The sequence below is a fragment of the Pleurodeles waltl genome, chromosome 5 (genome assembly GCF_031143425.1).
Source record: "Pleurodeles waltl isolate 20211129_DDA chromosome 5, aPleWal1.hap1.20221129, whole genome shotgun sequence".
Classification (NCBI taxonomy): Eukaryota; Metazoa; Chordata; class Amphibia; order Caudata; family Salamandridae; genus Pleurodeles; species Pleurodeles waltl.
Genome location: NC_090444.1, coordinates 1142302455 through 1142324107, shown reverse-complemented (window position 1 = coordinate 1142324107; position 21653 = coordinate 1142302455). Strand labels below are relative to the sequence as shown.

General features: G+C 44.7%; 1 protein-coding gene across 1 annotated transcript in view; it reads right to left on the bottom strand.

Annotated features, from left to right (window-relative positions):
* Positions 1 to 21653, bottom strand: part of RFX6 (regulatory factor X6) — a 337979-nt gene that overhangs the window by 135785 nt on the left and 180541 nt on the right. Inside the window, exon 7 of the mRNA XM_069236757.1 lies at positions 20918 to 21025. Coding sequence (XP_069092858.1) covers positions 20918 to 21025 — 108 coding nt within the window. The remainder of the gene's footprint in view (positions 1 to 20917; positions 21026 to 21653) is intronic.

Here is a 21653-nt window from a genome sequence, read left to right as displayed (position 1 = left end):
AGGAAACAGCAGGTAAGGTTGCATTATGCTCTGGTGGGGAAAACGGGCCTGAAAGGGCCTCCCCACCATTCGGGAAGGCCTCTTGTGAAAGGGGAGATTCTCCCCTTTCAAACAAGGCCTTCCTGAAATGGTTTCCTGGCCGTTGATCACAGCCGCACTGTGATCCACGGCCAGGAAACCCCACTAAACACCAGGGATTACACTGGGGGGCTCAGCCCCCTATGAAAACGGGAAACCCCCCGGGGGCATATTTTTTTAAACAAAATGTTTGTTTACCCCACGGGGGTATGATCGCACCCCCACCCAGGGGTTAAAAAATAATGACATTTTTTTTTATTAAAACAAAAAAAATTAAACTGACAGGGGGTTGCCCTTGAGCAGGGCTGACCCCTGTGGGGGCAATTTTTTTAAATAGCTGTATGGTTTCCCTGGGCACCACGATCGTCCCCCAGGGAAACCTTACAGCTATTAAAAAATATATATAGATCCATATAAGTAGATCTACCTATATAGATATATCTATCTATCTATATATAGATAGACACTCTATATATATATATAGATATGTATATCTATCTATATATATATATATATATATATATATATATATATGTATATCCATATATAAATATAGACCTATTTATATATATATATATATATATATATATATATATATATATATGGAGATCACTTTTGTCAATGCGTGTGGGGTTTCCCTGGGGGCTGCGATCGCCATCAGGGAAACCACGCTTACATATAAAAGTGATCTCTTTATATATATATATAAATGTATATATATATTAAACACTTCCAACTAGCATACCAGTCCTGCTCCAAACCGTCAGCGGTGCTCGTCACCTTGCGAGCGCTACCTCGCTATAAATCCACACTTAATCCCCTTGATACAGAGAAGGACAGCACTCCGCGGGAATCGTAATTCATCAGGGTTTATTGGCACAAAAGAAAAGAACGCGTTTCGGCGTTGCCGCCTTCGTCAGCTTCTAATTCGCCATTTTGTTTTTCTTAATATATATCACATGATCTTTACGCTCAATCCCAATCTACGTTACAACCAATTTGTCTTTCAGTTGAACTTTCCATCATAACATTTTTTTGTATAAATATAAATATAAATATACTTTATGTCGATCGTCATATGCATACATAAATGAATAAATGAATAAATAAATAGGTCTTACTTTAATACGGATTACCCACATGTGCACTGTGAACCGGAATGACCCAAATATACATACAACAATGTGAATAGAAATAAAAGTGTATGTGGACAATACAAATAAATAACAATAAATACAAAACCACGTTACCTCGGTGTATATATGTTGTAAAGCATTTAAGAGTAGACTACCCATTGATTGGTGTAATTGATTTTAACTAGTCTACAGCATATTATATAATTACCATGCATTTTATCTCTTCAAATGTGTTTCCTTAACTCGATCTTGAAGTATCTGATATCTTACGTTATCTTCCTGATAACCTGACCATATCCGGCTCATCTCCTAACTTGGTACTGAGTGAGGGAATTTTATATTTGAATAGCAAACATTTCCATCTGTACATCATGGCTATTTGATGTATAGAGGTAAAGCTAATTTCTACCTCCTCGGGTATGTGCATGATGCTGATTAAATCAATTCATTAATATAAATGTATGTATAACTCCTCACTGATATTCAGCCCATTTGGTTCCATCGTATCAAGTGATAATATGTATCTTGACTCTAATTTGCGCAGATTTTTCTCTCGGTCTCCCCCTCTGCTGTCTCTAGTTATTCCATCAATTACACTGTAGCTTAGCTCCTCTACAGGGAGTGCAGAATTATTAGGCAAATGAGTATTTTGACCACATCATCCTCTTTATGCATGTTGTCTTACTCCAAGCTGTATAGGCTCGAAAGCCTACTACCAATTAAGCATATTAGGTGATGTGCATCTCTGTAATGAGAAGGGGTGTGGTCTAATGACATCAACACCCTATATCAGGTGTGCATAATTATTAGGCAACTTCCTTTCCTTTGGCAAAATGGGTCAAAAGAAGGACTTGACAGGCTCAGAAAAGTCAAAAATAGTGAGATATCTTGCAGAGGGATGCAGCACTCTTAAAATTGCAAAGCTTCTGAAGCGTGATCATCGAACAATCAAGCGTTTCATTCAAAATAGTCAACAGGGTCGCAAGAAGCGTGTGGAAAAACCAAGGCGCAAAATAACTGCCCATGAACTGAGAAAAGTCAAGCGTGCAGCTGCCACGATGCCACTTGCCACCAGTTTGGCCATATTTCAGAGCTGCAACATCACTGGAGTGCCCATTTCTGCTCAAATATATCATTGTTGTAAAAGAACATGTTATGTCGTAGACACCAACTAATCATACTGATTAACATTCTGCTGTGTTGGAAAAATCCGATAGGTCTTACTCTCAAGAAGTGTTCAATAGCTTCAGTGCTTCTTAAAAAGGATCTTTGATATTGGGTGGGAGGATGATTTCCTCCTCATGATGTTAGATGTAACAGCACTGTACACGAGTATACCCCATGATTTGGGGATGAAAGCTATTGAACACTTCTTGAGAGTGAGACCTATCGGATTTTTCCAACACAGCAGAATGTTAATCAGTATGATTAGTTGGTGTCTACGACATAACATGTTCTTTTACAACAATGATATATTTGAGCAGAAATGCGGGACTGCTATGGGAACCTGTTTCGCACCGAGTTACGCGAACCTGTACACGGGGTGGTGGGAAGAACAAGTACTCACTCTTCCCCCCTGGATCAGTGGAACCAGCACATTGTACTTTGGTTGAGATATATCGATGATATTTTTATCATCTGGAAAGGGGACATGATCAGTGCTTTACAATTCTCACAAGAAGTAAATAAGAATAATTGTAATCTAAAATTTACAAGTAAGATACATGCAAGTGAGAAAGAGTTTCTTGATGTAAAAGTGATGATAGAACATAACAGGGTAGAAACCACAGTATTTAGAAAACCAACCGCAGGTAACAGCATTTTACACGCTTCCAGTCATCATCCACAACCTTTAAAAGAAAGTATTCCATTTGGTGAGATGATGAGAGCCAAAAGGATATGTAGCACTGAGACCAAGTTTAAAGAAGTTCAGTTAGACATGGAGAAGAGATTACATAATAGAGGATATACCGATAGGACACTCGAAAGAGCTAATAACAAAATAAAATCCAGAGCTAGAGAAGATCTATTATTCTCGCCAAAGGGAAGCAAGAATAAGATAAACAGTGGTGCTAATATTGGAACAACAGTGAGATTCATTACAACATTTAATGAAGCACATGACCAAGTACGCAATTTATTACAAAAGCACTGGCATGTTGTAAGGAGTGATCCTATAATAGGACAGAGTTTGATGAGGAGACCACAAATAACCTATCGAAGAGGCAAATCTTTGAAAGATGTTCTAGTGAAAAGTGATATCAGACAATTGAACAAACAAACCACATGGTTCAATACACAGGATGGCTTCTATAAGTGTACGTTATGTAAAGCATGCAAAAGTGGAGAAAATATCAAAAATTTAACCATTAGCAACAGGACAGTACACACTATAAAAGGAAGATACACATGTAAAAGTGATTATGTGATCTATATCTTGAAATGTACTTGCCCGAAACTATATGTGGGCAGTACAAAATTGCAGGTACATAAGAGAGTCTTGCAACACTTAAGAGCCATCACAAATAAAGATACCACATATCCAGTAGCTAGACACATTCATGAGATACATGGAGGGAAAATAGAGGAGCTACGCTACAGTGTAATTGATGGAATAACTAGAGACAGCAGAGGGGAAGACCGAGAGAAAAATCTGCGCAAATTAGAGTCAAGATACATATTATCACTTGATACGATGGAACCAAATGGGCTGAATATCAGTGAGGAGTTATACATACATTTATATTAATGAATTGATTTAATCAGCATCATGCACATACCCGAGGAGGTAGAAATTAGCTTTATCTCTATACATCAAATAGCCATGATGTACAGATGGAAATGTTTGCTATTCAAATATAAAATTCCCTCACTCAGTACCAAGTTAGGAGATGAGCCGGATATGGTCAGGTTATCAGGAAGATAACGTAAGATGTCAGATACTTCAAGATCGAGTTAAGGAAACACATTTGAAGAGATAAAATGCATGGTAATTATATAATATGCTGTAGACTAGTTAAAATCAATTACACCAATCAATGGGTAGTCTACTCTTAAATGCTTTACAACATATATACACCGAGGTAACGTGGTTTTGTATTTATTGTTATTTATTTGTATTGTCCACATACACTTTTATTTCTATTCACATCGTTGTATATATATTTGGGTCATTCCGGTTCACAGTGCACATGTGGGTAATCCGTATCAAAGTAAGACCTATTTATTTATTCATTTATTCATTTATGTATGCATATGACGATCGACATAAAGTATATTTATATTTATATTTATACAAAAAAATGTTATGATGGAAAGTTCAACTGAAAGACAAATTGGTTGTAACGTAGATTGGGATTGAGCGTAAAGAGCATGTGATATATATGAAGAAAAACAAAATGGCGAATTAGAAGCTGACGAAGGCGGCAACGCCGAAACGCGTTCTTTTCTTTTGTGCCAATAAACCCTGATGAATTACGATTCCCGCGGAGTGCTGTCCTTCTCTGTATCAAGGGGATTAAGTGTGGATGTATATATATATATATATTTATATAAACTTTTACGATTGAAACCAGGGAAGACTGGAATGTGACCGTGGAATGACTATTTAGCAAATGTATATCGCCACCAGATCTCTTGCGGCTTGCGCCTTCAAAGCAATACACATACTCCAACCGACACATTTCAACTGTAGCTTTTAAGCAGCAATAAAAAAAGTCAAGCTAACTCTTGTGATTATGTTTCTGCTAGAAAAGCATCTGGCTTTAGTCTATCAGCAGTTGTGATGCCATAAAGCAACACATAAGGTTATATGCCTACTGCAAAGATCAAATCTGTATTTTATGTAAATAGCTGAAAGTATTAGTAAAGCTAGCCATTACCTGCAAAAAAATGCCGCTAACCAGCCTTGCGTCATTTCCAGGTGCACAACCATCCTAAAACATGACTCATGTCTTAGAAAAGACAGGAGACATGCCCACCACCCCAATGGCCACCACAGAGGAACAGTGTCCCCTGGGCATGGCCATTGCACCCAATTCCATGCAGGGGACCCCTTGTTAGGGCCCCCAATGGCATTTAAAAAAAATACTTACCTATATTTGCCCTACTTACCTGGAATGGAGTCCCCCATCCTCTGGTGTCCCTCTTGTGTGTGTGTGGGGTGTTCCTGTGGCTTGGGGTGGGCACCTGTGGGCCCATTCCATGGTGGTCCCCTAATGCCTGGTCTGACCCAGGCCTTAAATAAAGGTGCTAAGCAAGCTTAGCACCATTATTTGGGGCCGCATCCCATTTTTGCGCGGGTATAAATATGGCACTATGGGGATAGCGCCATTTTTTGGATGGGAATGCCTACTTTGCATCTCATTGATTCTCCATCCATAAAATGGTGCAAACTCCAATATTTTGACACTAGACGTGTCTAGCGTCAAATATGAATATAGAGTTAAGTTTGCGCCGCATTTGCGTAAAAAAATGATGCAAATGCGGCGCAAACAGAGTATAAATATTCCCCTTTGATTTCTTCTCTTGCAACTATGTCATGCCAGTTCATGTTTAATGAACCATTTAGTAAATTTATGCTGCAAGATGTTGGGCTTGGTCGCTTTCTAGCCTTTTTGAAATGTTGCAGCTTTTTAAATGTAATATATGGACTATGGTTGTTGCATGCATAATATATCTGTAATACTTTGAAAGACTATTGTATAAGTAAATGTATTATTAAAATCTAGTTTCACAGACGATCATGATCACCAATTCACCAAAATGCTAGGAGTAGTGGAAGTGAAATCGCAGGCCCTTTGGCCTTTAATTTCACACACACAGACACATTCTTACACATACACACATTTACACTTGCACACATACTCTCACTCACATAAACACAGTCACCTGAAAGCATGCGCACAGAATACATTTAAAAGCACTTTTTTAAAACTCATTTCTGATGCCAGGATAGGCTATATTCAAGGTAAGTGTTTTATTACACTAACAGTGAATAATGAACAATGATTAACTATTACTGTAATAAAAAGATTGAAAGAAAACAGAGGTGAGGCCCAACCAACGCCCATAGGAGGAGCTGCCACTGTGTTCCTGGCACTGATTTTGCCACCTCTGAGGCCAGGGGTCCCCAAGACAATGTCCAGGGATCACAGAGGGCAACCAGGGTCGCAGCAACAGCCCCTGGCGACCCCTAAATGATGTTCATGCAAATGATGTATGTGCACAGCACTTTCTGCTTGGGTTTTGCAGCTGGGTAGATGAAGGGCATACTAGGTTTATTTGAATTACACATATGAACCTTAGAAGGATGAAACCCAGAGCTAGCACTACCGAAATCTTCACACACAGTAGTTAGCTGTGGAGTTATGTTTTAAAACATGAGTTTACGCTGTTTCTAAGCACTCCTGAAGTTCAGCAGTTAGAACTTTTAAATATTGTCTTGTATGTCATGTAGGTCTGATGTGATTGTAATGCATTTGAAGGAATATTCTCTGTACTTCATATCCTTCCAGTCAGGCTTAACTCAGTGGACAGGTATGTAAAGCATGTAAATACACCAATACAGTAAAAACGTAAGACACAACACACAATAGAAATTCAACATCAATTTATAAAAATAGTAAACATTTGTTATCTCTAAAATGACACCAAAAAGACAACAATCCAATATATGGATCCAGAGGTAAGACATTTTAAAGATTAAAAGTAAAACTAAGGTTTAGAAGCAAATAGCACTCAAAAGGAAGGTTGCACTGGACGGGGGCACAGTCAAGAGTTCCAACTGCCAGCAATGTAACACTTTTAAACTTAATTCCAGAAGTGTTTCTTGATGCAGGAAAGTGATCCACAAGCCCAATCCAAGGTTCCAGAGTCTCCGAGTTGCTTCTTGGGACTTTGGGGCTACAATTCCGACAATGCACCTGGCCAAATCCTTGCAAGTTCACTGGACGCACGCCAGGCTGGGAACTTTTGTGGCAGTTGGTGGAGGGAAGCTCTTTTAATCTATTGCTCCAGGGTGTCCACGCCTGAGTCCGTTTTGAAGCAAGGCAAAGTCCTTTGGGCTGTGGTTCCAATGTGCATCAGGTCGAGTCCTTGAGTGTGCAGGCCTCTGGGTTGCAAAGCAGGGTTTCAGCAGGGCAGTCCTTCTTCTTGTGGTTTCAGGCAGCAGATCTGAATGCCAGTGCAGAAGAGCCACTTGTATTCAATCATCTTGTGAGACAGTCAGCGGGCATCCTTGTCCAATGGGCTGCAGGGTGCCACCCAGAAGTATGACAGCTTCCTCCATAGTGTGGAATCTTCTTGTCCCATAAAGCAATGCACTTTAACATTCAAAAGTGGATGATTTTCCTCCAGAGGAGTAAGATCTGGCTAAACCAAACCCCTGGTGTAGCTCATTTCCATTAATTCCCCTTCTGGACATCTGCAAATACCTTTCCTAAGCCCACCATCTATCTGTGGGGCACAGGGGTGAAAGGGCAGGGCTGGCTGTATTCCTTTCTGACTGATATCCTTTTGAAGTCTCAGCTTGATTCACCCTGCCCCCTTCCTGGCCTGACTTCACCATCTGTCTACCTCCCCCATCAGAAAACTTCTGCTCAGGGCAGTCCACTTATCAACTCTTCAAAGAAGCCTGGCTAATCCTGCTAGGGCTGACCAATCAGGAGAGACCACTAACAGGTTGGAATTCAGCTTACAGTAAAGAACGTCTCATAAATTATTTTCTCTATAAGTTACGATAAATTCAACAATTGCAAATCGGGACAAAGTCTTCGACAACCGTGGACTAGTGTAAAAGGCCATTTATTAGGACAGGCTTGCTCATCATAATAATACATGAATATAACTGGATCTTTAATTGAACAACTTTTTGTCTTTAACCTTTGTAACTCCCCCGTCTTCCATTCTCACTTCATTTCCCCTTATCCTTTGTTCACCCAGCCTCCACTTCCATTCTGGCACACATCCCCCTTTTCCTTTCTTCCCCTGTCTAAATTAGGCATCCCCCAATCTGTCATCCTTCACCTGCTTCTTTTCCCCACCGAAAGGGTGGACAGGCCCGCATCTGACTATCCACCCTTCCCCATCTTGCCAGCACTGAGCAACCTGCCCTAACACTGGCAACAAAATCTCCTCTACAGAAACCCATGTACACACACTCACCTTAACCAGCGCACCCCCACTTCCTTATTGCTTTCATGTAGGGCTGGCGGGTGGCCAACTTCAGTACAGCGCAACAAGCTGGTGCTGAAGAGGCGATCCCCTTCCAAACCCCACCCTATATACCCACCGCTAGACCCTCCCTTGAAAACCTCCCCCAGCCTATCCTAACCCCGGTCCTCCACATCCGGCCCGAATGTTCCTGTGAGAGACTGGACTGCGTCCTGCTCTCCACCGGGCTCTACATCAGGACAAAGACTCCAACACCCGTGGACTAGTGTAAAAGGCCATTTATTATGACAGGCTTGCTCATCATAAAAATACATGAACATAACTGGAACTTTAAGTGAACAACGTTTTGTCTTTTACCTTCATAACTCCCCAGTCTTCCATTCTCACTTCATTTCCCCACTTATCCTTCATTCACCCAGCCTCCACTTCGATTCTCCCACACATCCCCCTTTTCCTTTTGTCCCCTGTCGAAATCGGGCATCCCCCAATCTGTCATCCTTCACCTGCTTCTTTTTCCCCCTGGAAGGGTGGACAGTCTCACATCTAACTCTCCTCCCTCCCCCATCTACTGTCACCCAGCACAAACCCTTTTTGGCATTTTGCTGCCCCACCAGCAAGCCCACAGCAACACTTCATGCCCCTCCAGCAGGCTAACTCCGCCAAAGCTTTTCCCCCCACAGATTGGTCAGCAAGAAACGCAACTCCATCATGGGCATTCCTCATCTCCGAGCGATGCACACCGCCATCCCTGAAAAGCACCTGCTCATCCTCTTTTATCCCATCGTGAGTCAGCACTCTAAGGTCATGCCTCCAGCATAAAAAAAACCACATAGCCCTGTTGAGCTTCCTCCGAGCCCTATCGATCGCCCCGTGTTTCAGTGCTCCTCTTCACTTTCTCCTGGGCACGAATTCTGTCCACACTAAACAAGTCCCATGCATGTTGTGCCGCAGCATTGCCAAATCCCACCGCATGTGTTGTAGTAGGGTGAGCCATGAGAGACAGACCAGAACATTCTCCCCAAGGTGAATTACCAATACATCAGGACATCCCCATGTCGGCATTATCGATGTAATAAAAGGAAGCAAATTGCCCCACCTCATTCCACTCTTTCCCCACTACAACACATCGTGCCTGCTACTCCGAAGTCCCAGAGATCATCCATAAACCTGCTTCTCCACATATTTTGCCACCCAGTGAATGAAAGAGTGCCAAATCAGCCACGTGAGCGCCTTATCCGTACACCACACGCTTTCCCTATACCCAATAGTTCAGACACACGAAATGCCCCAAAAACATCCATATCATACACAAACAAAAAAGAGCCACCTCTTGGGCATTCACATATCAAACAAGCAGTACATGCAAGATGTCCAACAGCAAATCTAACGTAATAGCCTTGCGCACCACACCACCAGACCCTGATCGCACTCGCCCCCAACCTTTCAGCATCTTCCCAAAAATGTCATCCTTCGCCGGGTCCCAGCCAAAAAACAACTTTCCATAAAAAGACATTCCTGCCAATTTGCATCCAATCGTGGCTGGCGTTAAACCCTTCTTAATCAAAAGTATAACAAAACACAGCACTCGGGCCTCAAGCATTCCCTGCTCCTTCCTCCAGAAGTGCCCATCAAAAACTTCAAAATCCTGAAATTCCAACCATGCCATGCGATAACTCCTGAGGGTTGGTTCTGCTAGTGACATATCCACCAGTCTCATGACCATCATGCCCCCCACTCCCAAATGTCTGCCAGGACCACTGTCTTGTACTCCTCCGTGCCAGGCACCAATTGGAGGAAATGCTGCCAGCAACGCAACATAAACCTCCTCAGCAACCACAGCACCCTCAGATCCCTGGCCACTCTCAGATTGTCCACATGGAACATCACTGTCCTGTTGTCCAGTTCATCACCCCACACTGACAAAGCCACCACCAGCAGAAAGAACTCCAAGAATGCAATGCTCCTGCCCTGACTCAACCATTGTGCAGGCCATGTCTCCGCACACCAATGCCCATCCCAGAAAATACCAAAACCAGAGGCACCCGCCACATCTGAAAATATCTGCACCTGCCAGACAGTGTCTTCTTCCCGAAAGAACATGGAGACCCCGTTAAACTGTGTCAAAACAGTTCCCATACCTTGATGTCTTCTCACAACCCCATCCTGTGATGAGGGAGGGATGCGCCTGAGATTGCCAGCCCCATGCGCCTGCAGAAAGTCCTTCCACCCCGGACCTCCCTGAATGCAAAGTTGAGGAAACCCAGGAGTTGTTGAGCAATGTGCAATTCAATCTTCTGTTTCGACCTGATCTGCCGCAAGAATAATAGAATCTCCTCAACCTTCACAGTAAGCAACTGTGCCATGAAAGCCACTGTGTCTAGTTCAATGCCCAGAAAAATCAAAACACAGCTAGGACTCTCTGTCTTTTCAGGAGCCAGTTGCTCAAAACACTGCAGTGCCGTACCACACGAGTCAGAATGTGGTGTCCCCCACAAAAAAGAAATTTTCCAGAGAGTGTGACACCATCCGATGTCCACTAACTTGGATAAAAACCCACTGGAAGAAAGTATTGAGTGCCTCAAATACCGCACAGGAAATCGGGCACCCCATAGGCAGCACTTTGGCCACGTAAATGGCCCCACCCAACTGCATCCCCAGCAGGGAAAAATCTTTGGAGTGAATGGGGAGCAGCCAAAAAGCTGCCTTGATGTTGCACTTGGCCAGCTCAGCCCTCTTGCCACACCCCCATCATCTACTGAGGCGTACACCACCCGTGTATCCTCCAATGCAATGAAATCGTTCACCGATGCCCCTTCAGGCCATAGCAAGTGATGTATCAGTCGGAAGTCCCCTTTGCTCTTTTTTGGTACCACCCCTAAAGGTGAAATCATCAAATCATCCATGGGCCACTCGAAAAAGGGCCTCGCAATTCTGCCCTCCGCCACCTTCTTTCGCAATTTAGTTGCCACCACATCTGGCTTGGCCTTAGCTGACTGCAAATTGTCCGCCCACCTCCCCAACCGTGGCCCATGGTATCCCACCTGGAAACCTTCGCTAAAACCCCATTCCAATTTCGACGCCATGTCCGCATCCGGGTACATGCGCAACCAGGACAGTAACCTCTCTAATTTAACAGGAGTGCCTTGCTCCACTCTGCCCCTGGTAGATCTCCACTGCTCCGCCAGACTAGCAAGGGAAAAACATTGCATAACTGGGTGTCTCCCTCCACGTTTGGAACACTCATGTTTAAATTTGCAGGGATGCCTGGAGCAAAACCCCTGGTTGAAGTTCCAACATGCTCCTGAGCTTGGCACTGGGGCCCTCTGTGCCGTACCCACCCCTCCCTGAGCGGGACGTTGTTGAAAAGGCTTGTAACCCACCGGGAGCCCGCTCGCCGTATGGGTAGATGCTGCTGAATGTGAAGAGGTCATCTATTGCATCCATAACTCTGAGTCCAAGTCACCCCATGGCTTTTCAGGATTAACCCTCACTCTGGCCCTGAACTCTTCATCAAATCTCAGCCATGCAAAGTCCCCAAAATGCATTTGGGCTTTGCGAATAATGTCCATGTATTTAAACATGGTAATCGGACTGCCTGGATATTTTTCACAGTAGATACTAGTGTAGATAAAAAATTGCAAGGTCCATTTGTCTGTAGTGATGGGGAACCTAGGCATATGTGCCAGCTCACACTCCTCCTTAGAACCTTCCTTATCCTGAATATTCCTGTGAAGGAGTTTGGAAACATCAACAAACTTGTGTTTCCAAATCCTTGCTTTTGTCTTATCCACAACATGCGACCCCAAACGCAGAGCGCGTCCCATATATGGGAGTTGTTTCTTATGTCCGGCCCCATCCTTGGCGTCGTTCCCCCTATCCCCGCTTGCCGGTGTCTCCCCATCCCTGCTCTGTGGCAGCAACACTTTTTCTCCCACCTGGTCCTTACAGCCTACCAGTACCGCACCTGTACTAGGCGTAGTGTGTATTGAGTCCTCTCCCACACCAATAGACCTGTATTGAGCCGTGCCAGCCCTGTCTTTGCGATCACCCCATGGGGCCCACCAGTCCCCCTTGCCTGGGAGTACCAGCATCCAACAGCAACTTGCGCCTGCAGCCTTCTTTGCGGGAGACCTCGTGCCCTCGCTTGCCAGACATTGAAGCCTGCAAAACAGTAAGAGAAGAGGGTGTTGCACCCCTTCCCCTTCCCTTGTACCCCTGCTCACACCTTTGTCATGAATCTCCCCATCCTCCCAGTCCTCCAGGTCCTCATCATAATCCAACTCAAACACCTCCTCTTCGTCCGCACCCCATTTTTCATTTACACCCACTGCATCCACTATGTCGTGCTTTTCTTCCATCCTGAGTCCCCCGTGGCGTGAGCCAGGCTTGTGCTTCATGCGTTCCAGCGGCATAGAGAAGGTCACTAAAGAGCCCTCTATAGCTTCTGACCAACGTCCTGGGGCCGTGTTGTGCCCCATTGGCTTCTCCACCTTTCTGCTAACCTCCGCAGCTGGCATTGACTCCCCAAGCCGCACTTGGCCGTGTTTGCCCTGTGCTGCATTCGCGCTGCCTGGCCCACCAGCCGCACCAGCCTCCTGCTCCTTCCCTTGCTCTTCATAAGGGACCCACACCAAGCTGCCCTGCCCTGAACCATGCCCGTCTTTGTGGCCCCCACTAACTCCCATTGACTTCCTCTTTGCCTGCCATGACCTCCCCTCCGCTCCCCCTCTCCCTACATAACTTAGCCCACCTTTTCTCCATCTCTGCCACTAGTTTATTCTGCTCTTGAATCCTGGCCTCAGTGTCCACTGCCGACCAGTCAGTGGATGGGTGCTGCAATGTCTCCAACCCACCCTGTCCTAGTCCACTCACCTCCATCTGCCCCCCCCTTGCACCTCAAATCTGCCTCCCCACAATGCGAGCCCTTGCCCCCCCCAGCTGCCACTGAAATAAGTTTTTCCCCCTTGCCTTTTCTTGGTATAGTGGCTGACAAACCGGCCACAGAAAGGTCCAAAGGCTGCTCCTGCCCACAAGGCCCACCTGCCCCTGCCCTGGCATCTGCTCTGCCATATCCTGTGGCAGGACCTGCACAGAGGGGCCTGCCATGCCCTCTGCTGCCCCACACCCACAGGCTCCACCCTCCCACCCTGCATCTGCCTGGAGCTACCCCTGCTGCCCATCTTGCACACTATGGGAAGGGAAGGTGGACGTGCTGCGCCTGCCCCCTTTTTGCCTTTGTTTCCACTCCCTTTGAAAGAGAGCGGCATGTGGCAACCGCGGCCGCTACCCCCTGTGCCGCTGCGTGCAGTGCACACACCATCCCTACCCAGGCCTAGTCCAGGACGCCAGGCCTGAGTAGATCACTACGGCCTGCTTCGCCCAAAATGCGTGGCCTGTATCGCTGCAGCATCATGTCTTTGTTGCCATGATTATGAAAAAAATGGGCCCCACCTTCCTGGTCCTACTTGGATCGGCCAACCTCAGCACAGCACGACAAGCTAGCGCTGAAGAGGCAGGAGATCCCCTTCCAAAGCCCACCCTCCTAAACCTCCCCCAGCTTATCCTAACCCCGGCCGTCTACATCCGGCCCAAATGATCCCTTGGAGAGACTGGGCTGCGTCCTGCTCTCCACTGGGCCCTACATTGTTGCATTTATCATTACCATTCAGTTGAGTCCTTTCATGGGATTTTATCTTTTTCCTAGCAGTATTTAAGCTTATGAAAAATATTTCCATTATAGTCCATGGAGTCAACTTTCTACAATGGGGAGAAATGAAAGATGCAGATTTTCGCTCACCAGGGCACATAAAACATTTTTTATAATTACCCTGATTATAGATAAATGGCACTCTACCACTGGGGCATTTAGGGGAGACCTTGGTGGTGACTTATAAGTAAAAATAAGGTAGATTATTACTTTGGAGGTACCTTTAATTCCAAAGTCAAATATTCATACATTTTGCATTTTAAAGATAGTCTGCAAGGCAGGACTGCCTTTAAAAATGAAAGCAGGCACATAGCAGTGCACACTTAAGTGAAGGAAATCTACTGTGCTTCTATTCGACCCTGCATTATTATATACTAGGGACTTAAAGTAGTTTGAATCCCCGTTGTCCCATTATCTACTAGGGACAGACAGGGTCTGTCATTGCCAATAGGATGTATAACATTGTGCCATTTGACCATATACCTTTTATTCAGAGCACTGGCCCTAAGTCTGTTAAGCAGAGCCCAGGGCACAGTCAGGGTCAGTTACCATCAGTATCAGTCAGAAACATTGGGATTGACATACTAAAAGGGTGACTTTCTCACATGATGATAGACTATAACAAGCATCCAAAAATACAAAAGGCTGGAATCCAATGCCAAAGATATTGACTTTGCCAATGATTGTTTATGTCTGGCTTGACAGTGCAGCTTGCTGCTTATCTTTCGTTACCAATTCTTTGAAATACAAATGGAATGGACTTTGGCAATACTCTGAAAGTATTTTTCAGTCATCTCATGCCATTAGCTGTTTGAGGTGTTCCACTTTGTAGCAAAATAAAGAGCTATGTGTGGCACTTGCTGGCTGCATCATAGTTCTTTTTAGGTCTCGGCTCTAGATGAACTGAGACTTGTACCTACATCGTGGGCTTCAGCCTGCCCATAAGCTTGCCATTGGCTGGCTCCATCATTGCTCTCCAATCCTTTCTCACAAATTGTTCAGCGTGTGCATTTGTCATGCCTTTTGCTTTGTTTAGCCCTCCCAAAGAGCACCAACCAAGTACCATATAAATACAGTGGTCACCATTTATATAATCTGTCCAGGAACTACTTTTGTCTTTCATCTGGAGCACTTATGAAGAGTGCTCGTGGTTCACAGAACTCTGCTGTAAACAGGGCTGTAAACCTTGCTATTTGGTCACATTTGTGGTGCGTTGAAAGACCGAGAGCAAATGTCACACGCTGTTTTCTGAGAGCTCCTTTTCCTTCCCTGACTTGGAAGAGATTGCTTAAATGTTACTGTCACCAGCACTCGGGGTGCATGGCTACTTAGTTTGCATTCTTGAAGCAGCACAGAAAAATCCTCCCGCCTTACTTCTTGTTTAAACTTGTCAATGTTTTCATTTAGTGCTTTGTTCCTGGGTCACCTACTTCTGAGCGATTTCAGTTTTTGTGCATTAGCAGAGGTTCAGAATTGCTTACTGGAAAAACAAAAGTGGAGAACTTTTTAATAGCCGATCACCAACTTTATTGTCTTTGGTTTTGAGGCATCAATATTGTTCCTGCAAGTGTTTCTTCCATGGATTTGTACAGAGGTGCATGGTGAGTACCGAAATCCAGAACTGGGGACTTGGCAAGGCGGGCCAATCCTGCCGTGTTCACCACATAACTTGTTGTCTGGCAGCTGAGATATGCATGTGACATCATTTCGTGAAATATTAGCTGTTTTGAGTTTATTATTTTTCTACTGCTTTTCTCAAGCACAAACTTAGAGACAGCCCAGAGAGAAGCCACCTTGCATACAAATAAGCTGTTTAGCGACCAATGCTCCATTATTGTTTGCAGCCCCTCCCCTCATTTTTTTACCTCTCTTCCATCCCTCTCCCACCATCGGGACAAGGCAGGCTGTTTGCTCAAGCAAGGCCATGATGTATAATGCTGTAATGATTTCTGACCTAGAACGAGAAACAAGTTGACCTCCACTTTCTTTCTCAATCAGTGACAATTGTGAGACAATGCTTCTTAATATGTATTTATTCATTGGGAGTTTTCGTAGAGTGCACACTGGAGGAAGCTGGCCTGGTTTGTGGTGTGTACCTATGGTACTTACACCTTATACCAGGTCCAGGGTTGCCCTATTAGTGAATTGTAGGCAGTGTCTAGAAGCCAGGCTTTCCAGAGGTAGCTGGGAATAAGACCCAAGGCTTATATAGGAGACATGCAAAGCTCATGCAATACCACTATTAGTCACACAGCACTTACACACATGAAAGAACCACACAGTGTTACAAAAATAAAGGTACTTTATTTTAGTGACACAATTACCAAAAGTACTAGATAGGCAACTCTCCAATAGGAGATAACTAAAACACACTAAATATGTACACTAGTAATCAGAAGTGGGCATACAAAAACAATAGAAAGCAGTGCAATAGCAATAGACAGCAGTGACTCTAGGGGGAGCCCACACCATATACTAAAAAAGTGATATGTGAATGCAGGACACCCACCAAGGTAAGTGGAATCTATACAGGGGAGCTGAAGGAACTAGGAATCACAAACGGTACGTACCACAGTGCTCCCCAGCGACCAGCAAGGAAGGAGTAAGTTGCAGATTTTTCCCCAAACCACCAAAAGGACTGAAGAGAAGAATAATGCACCACCCAGATAAGACTGCAAGAAACCAGCAATGGATCCTGAAGAAGGAAGACCTGAAAAAGAAGGAGACCAAGTACAGAACTTGTGGAAGTGTCCGGTGGTAGCAGGAGCCATTACTCTCCCGTCTGTGGTTGCAGGAGTTTCGTCGACGGTGGGACGAAGACTGTTGGCAATGCAGCCCTGCAGTTGGTGAAGAGTTCCTGGAGGATGCAGTCGAGGTCCCATATCGGATGGAAGATTGCAGTCTGTCTGTGACATGGAAAAGTCACCAACAAGCATTGGCAAAGACAAGAGTTGCAGTAGATGAAAAGTGGAGCTGCTGGGACCAGTGAGGACCAGGGGGACTCAACCCACGGAAAGGAGTCCAAGAGGACCCTTATCAAGGCAGAGAGTCTGCAGGAAAAAAAGGCAGCTCTCACAGAAGACCCACTAGAAGAGGACCAAGGAGTCGCAAGGGAGCCCATGCAGCACAACTGGAGAAGGGTCTCACGCCGCAGGAGAAGATCGCAGAGGGCTGTGCTTCAAAGGGAAGAGTGCTGAAGGCTGGGGCTGCAGGACCTCTGATGATCTCTTGGAGGAAATGCCAACAAGCATTGGTAGCTGCAAGAGACATGGTGCATGGGGGTATTGTTCTGTCTGGGAAGGCAAGGGCTTACCTTCACCAAAGTTGGAAAGCTGGCAGAGAGGACCAAGGGGACAACTCCAGACCACCACCCGTGATGCTGGATCCACACAGCTCAGGATGAGAGGAGATCCACGCAGCTGGTCGTCATTGCAATCGGTGCCTGCAGATGCAGTGGAGAGACTCCTTCATTTAAGGGAGATTCTTTCTTCCTTCTCATGCAGACTGTCACCCTCAGAGGATGCACAGTCAGGGAAATGTTGCAGAAGCTGGAAGGAGTAGTGGAAACAATTTTACAAGCAGAGTCTTCGTCATGGATGCAGAATGTCAGTTCCTGGAAGATACAGTTGCAGTTCCAGTGGCCAGAATTAAAAGTAAACAATGCAGAGGAATCCTGCCGGAGTCTTGTTCATCGAATCTGAGAACCCACCCAAGAGGGAGACCCTAAATAGCGCTTGAAGGGGGATTGGTCACCTAGCCAGGTGACCACCTATCAGAAGGGGGCTCTGACATCACCTGTCTGAGCTGGCCACTCAGATGCTCCTACAGGCCTCTGCCCACCATGGATTCAAGATGGCAGAATCAAGGGACCCTCTGGAGGAACTCTGGGCACCATCCCTGGGGTGGTGATGAACAGGGGAGTGGTCACTCCCCTTTCCACTGTCCAGTTTCATGCTAGAGCAGGGACTGGAGGTCACTGAACTGGTGCAGACTGGTTTATGCAAAGAGGGCACCAAATGTGCCCTTCAAAGCATACCAGTGGCTTGGGGAGGCTACCCCTCCCAAGCCATGTAACAACTATTTCCAAAGGGAGAGGGATTACCTTCTTCTCCCAAAGGAAATCCTTTGTTCTGCCTTCCTGGGCTTGAGATGTTCAAGCAGCAGGATGTCAGAAACCCAACTGAGGGATACCAAACATGCCTAGGTTCGGAGTTACCATTATGCAGCTGGACATAGGTAGTGTCCTATGTCCAGTATACGCATAAAATGGTGTCCTCGCACTCACAAAGTCCATAAAAATGGAGCTGGAGCTCATGGGGGCACCTCTGCTCATGCAGGGGTGTCCTCACACACAGGTACCTGTACCCTGCCCTGTGGGCTACAAGGGCCTACCACAGGGTAGACTTACAGTGACCTGGTGCTGTGACTGGGAGTGAAAAAGGTGCATGCACCCTTTCATGCCTGCTGCAATGGCAGGTCCGCAGATACACTTTGCATGGGCTCCCCATGTGTGGCATAATACCTGCTGCAGCCCATGGGGGTCAGGTGCCCCAATGCCCTGGGTACCAGGGTACCATATTCTAGGGACTTATATGGGGGCACCGGTCTACCAAATGTGGTGTATGTGTGTGTGTGATCCAAGCAACCAAATTTAAATGGAGAGAGCATAGTCACTGGGTTCCTGGTTAGCAGGATCCCAGTGAACACACTTAAAACATACTGACATCAGGCAAAAAGCAGAGGTAACCATGCTAATCAGAGGCTACTTTCCAAAACGCACAAAGAAAAAGAGTGATAGAAAGCTTTCAGGTACATTACACTTCTGTGATGCATGCAGATTATTTTAGTCAATATATTTTTGATGCGAACTGCAGTGTTTTGTTTCACAAGTGACTGTGCTGCCAGTAATTTATAATGCGATTTGTAGATCTGCACTCAAATTATTTTTCACTGCACTGGACTTCTGCATGCTTACTCGACTTCTTAATGGCTAACGGTGGGTAGTCATATGGTGAGTAAATTTGTATTGCCTCACCCACTACCCCCTCCCTCATCGCTGCTTGCCCCCTCCATCTGTCATTACATGTTTCTTTTGAAATGGATGCTTATTTGGACAACAGATTTCATCTACCTCAAAATCTATTTTCTGATAGGGCACATTAAGGTGTGCAGCAGAGCATGACTTGGAGTCTGGGCTATCCATTTCTCCTCCTCTGTTGAAATCTCAGAGTATGGATGCTGTGACTTGTGCAGATTGCAATTTCTCGCGTGGGACTTTAGCGCACATGTGCACTTTTTGTACTATATTCATAGCACTTTCCAATTTTTTTAATGTACGTTGCAGTATGCACTGTTGATGCAGAGTGCATTCCTACTGCACGTCGGTGTGTGCTTTTTCAATTGTACACAGTGTACACTATGCACTATACATTACCATATGTTTTTCACCTCAAATCACTGCATGTTTTTCTATTGCATGTCACAGTGTGCCTCCTAGGAATACGGATTTAAATGTACACTCTTGACACTGAGCACTTTCCAACTGCACGGCGGTGTATGTTTTTTCTAATGTACACTGCAGTGTACATTATGCATTGTACAATATCATATGATTTTGCACCATACATCACCACATGTGCTTTTTATTGCACATCTATATATTAAGGAAAAGGGTGCTGGAGAAATACAGAGGTCAAATGGCAAATCCCACAACTGCTAGAGAGAGCAAGTCACAATAGTTAAACCACACCAGCCTCAGCCCAAAGCAAACATTGCATCCGCAATATTCAAGACAAGCATTGGCAAAGCCGATAGGTCTCGGCAATCTGAGAGCTAGAGGCATTGGCAATGTTAATGCATTTGTGTGAACATCTCCACTCATACACAAATATGTTTAGATTGCCAACGCCTATAGCTCTTGGATTGCTGAGACCTATTGGATTTGCCAATGTTTGTTTTCCTGTCCCATTATCAACCTCCCTTACTTCCCCATCCCCTCCCTCCCACTGTCGTCTTGGCCACCCCCACCCACCAGAGGAAACAAAAGCCTTATGATGCGGCCAGTGCTGGTCGCGTCATAGCACTTTGTACTGCAAGGCCCCTCTGATGTACAGCAAGGCTAAAAGACATTGGCAAAGCACCAAAAGCTCTTGTATAGGTAAGACCTATTGGCTTTGCCAAGGCTTGTTATCCAGGATATTGGGATGCGTGACATTTTCAGACATAATTTTTGCTAACTTCGTGCAGTTTTTTTAACGTCACCAATTTCACAACATTGACAATATTTTTTTACTGAAATAGCTAAGAAGAAATCCCATTTACCAATGCCACGAAGCTGATCACTTTCAGAAAACAACCTGTGGCAAAACTACCACACAGACTACTATTTGCAAAAGAATAACGATTGATTCTAAAAAAAAATTACCTGGGCAACAGGTCAAGCGTGCCACCTTCGCAAAGCTTTGACTAAAAAAATATAATTCCACACATCTATAATCACAACCACATTTATCTTATCCACTGGTTTTAAATAGGCCACGTATTTAACCACAGTTCTCTTTCTTCTTTCCCGGTGCCCTGTTAACACACAAATGGGTGAAGGGGGTGAGGGGTATCCAGCGGCTGATCAGTTAAACAGTGAATTATTCATTCCACTTTCCATTGAAGCCACAGCTGGCCATCACGTCGGGAGACTCGTAAACCGGGTTGTAAATCAGTCATCTCTGTTTGACCAGCAGGGCCGGCCCATCTGTTTAGTATCAGTATCACAGGCTACACAGGTTTTTGGTCTGTGAATCCCTAGACAAACATCACCCACTCTTACCTTATCCTTTGACATGCATCCCTGCAGCACGAGATGCTGAGCGCTGGGGAATTCTGGGAGGAGAGTTCCTGTTTTCGAACTTAAAGAGTACTTTCGTGTGAATCCTCCCTGTAATGTTTAAAAAGTTAAAGGCTGTTTACAAATGAAAACAAAATTGCAACTGAACACATATTTATTTCACAAAGTATTTTACTGCATTTTCCGAAGTTCACCAAGAAAATTCAAATGATTTGTTTCTAAAATAATATTTTGTGACTATAGTATTGGCTTAATTGGAGGTGTTTCAGTTTTAACACGAGGTTGGCACAATGAGGAGAAATGTCTTTATATCTCTTTTTTACTTTCTCTTAACTTATGTGTTGTATTCTGCAGCCCACATGCAAAAAGTAATAAGATTCTAAGAATAGTTTTTGTGCAGAAAAGTATCCCTTCTTGCACAAACACTATTCTAACCTTAACACAGGCACCATTGTGTAGTGGGACAAGGGTGTCTGCATTGATACTAGGCTACCAAAAGTGTGCCAGCACAAGGAGAGAGCAGAAGTGTGTCATATCTTAGTAAATATAGTGCATTTTTGCCCTCGCCCTTTCATGCAATGCAGCATGTTCACTTGCTGCGCTGTGTTGCACTGTGAAAGTTCAGTATGTTTATGTCTAAGTGTTAATTTAATTTTTTGTCTTTCATTTGATGCGATACATAGTGATTAATATAATAGGAAATGTACTTTTAGCACAG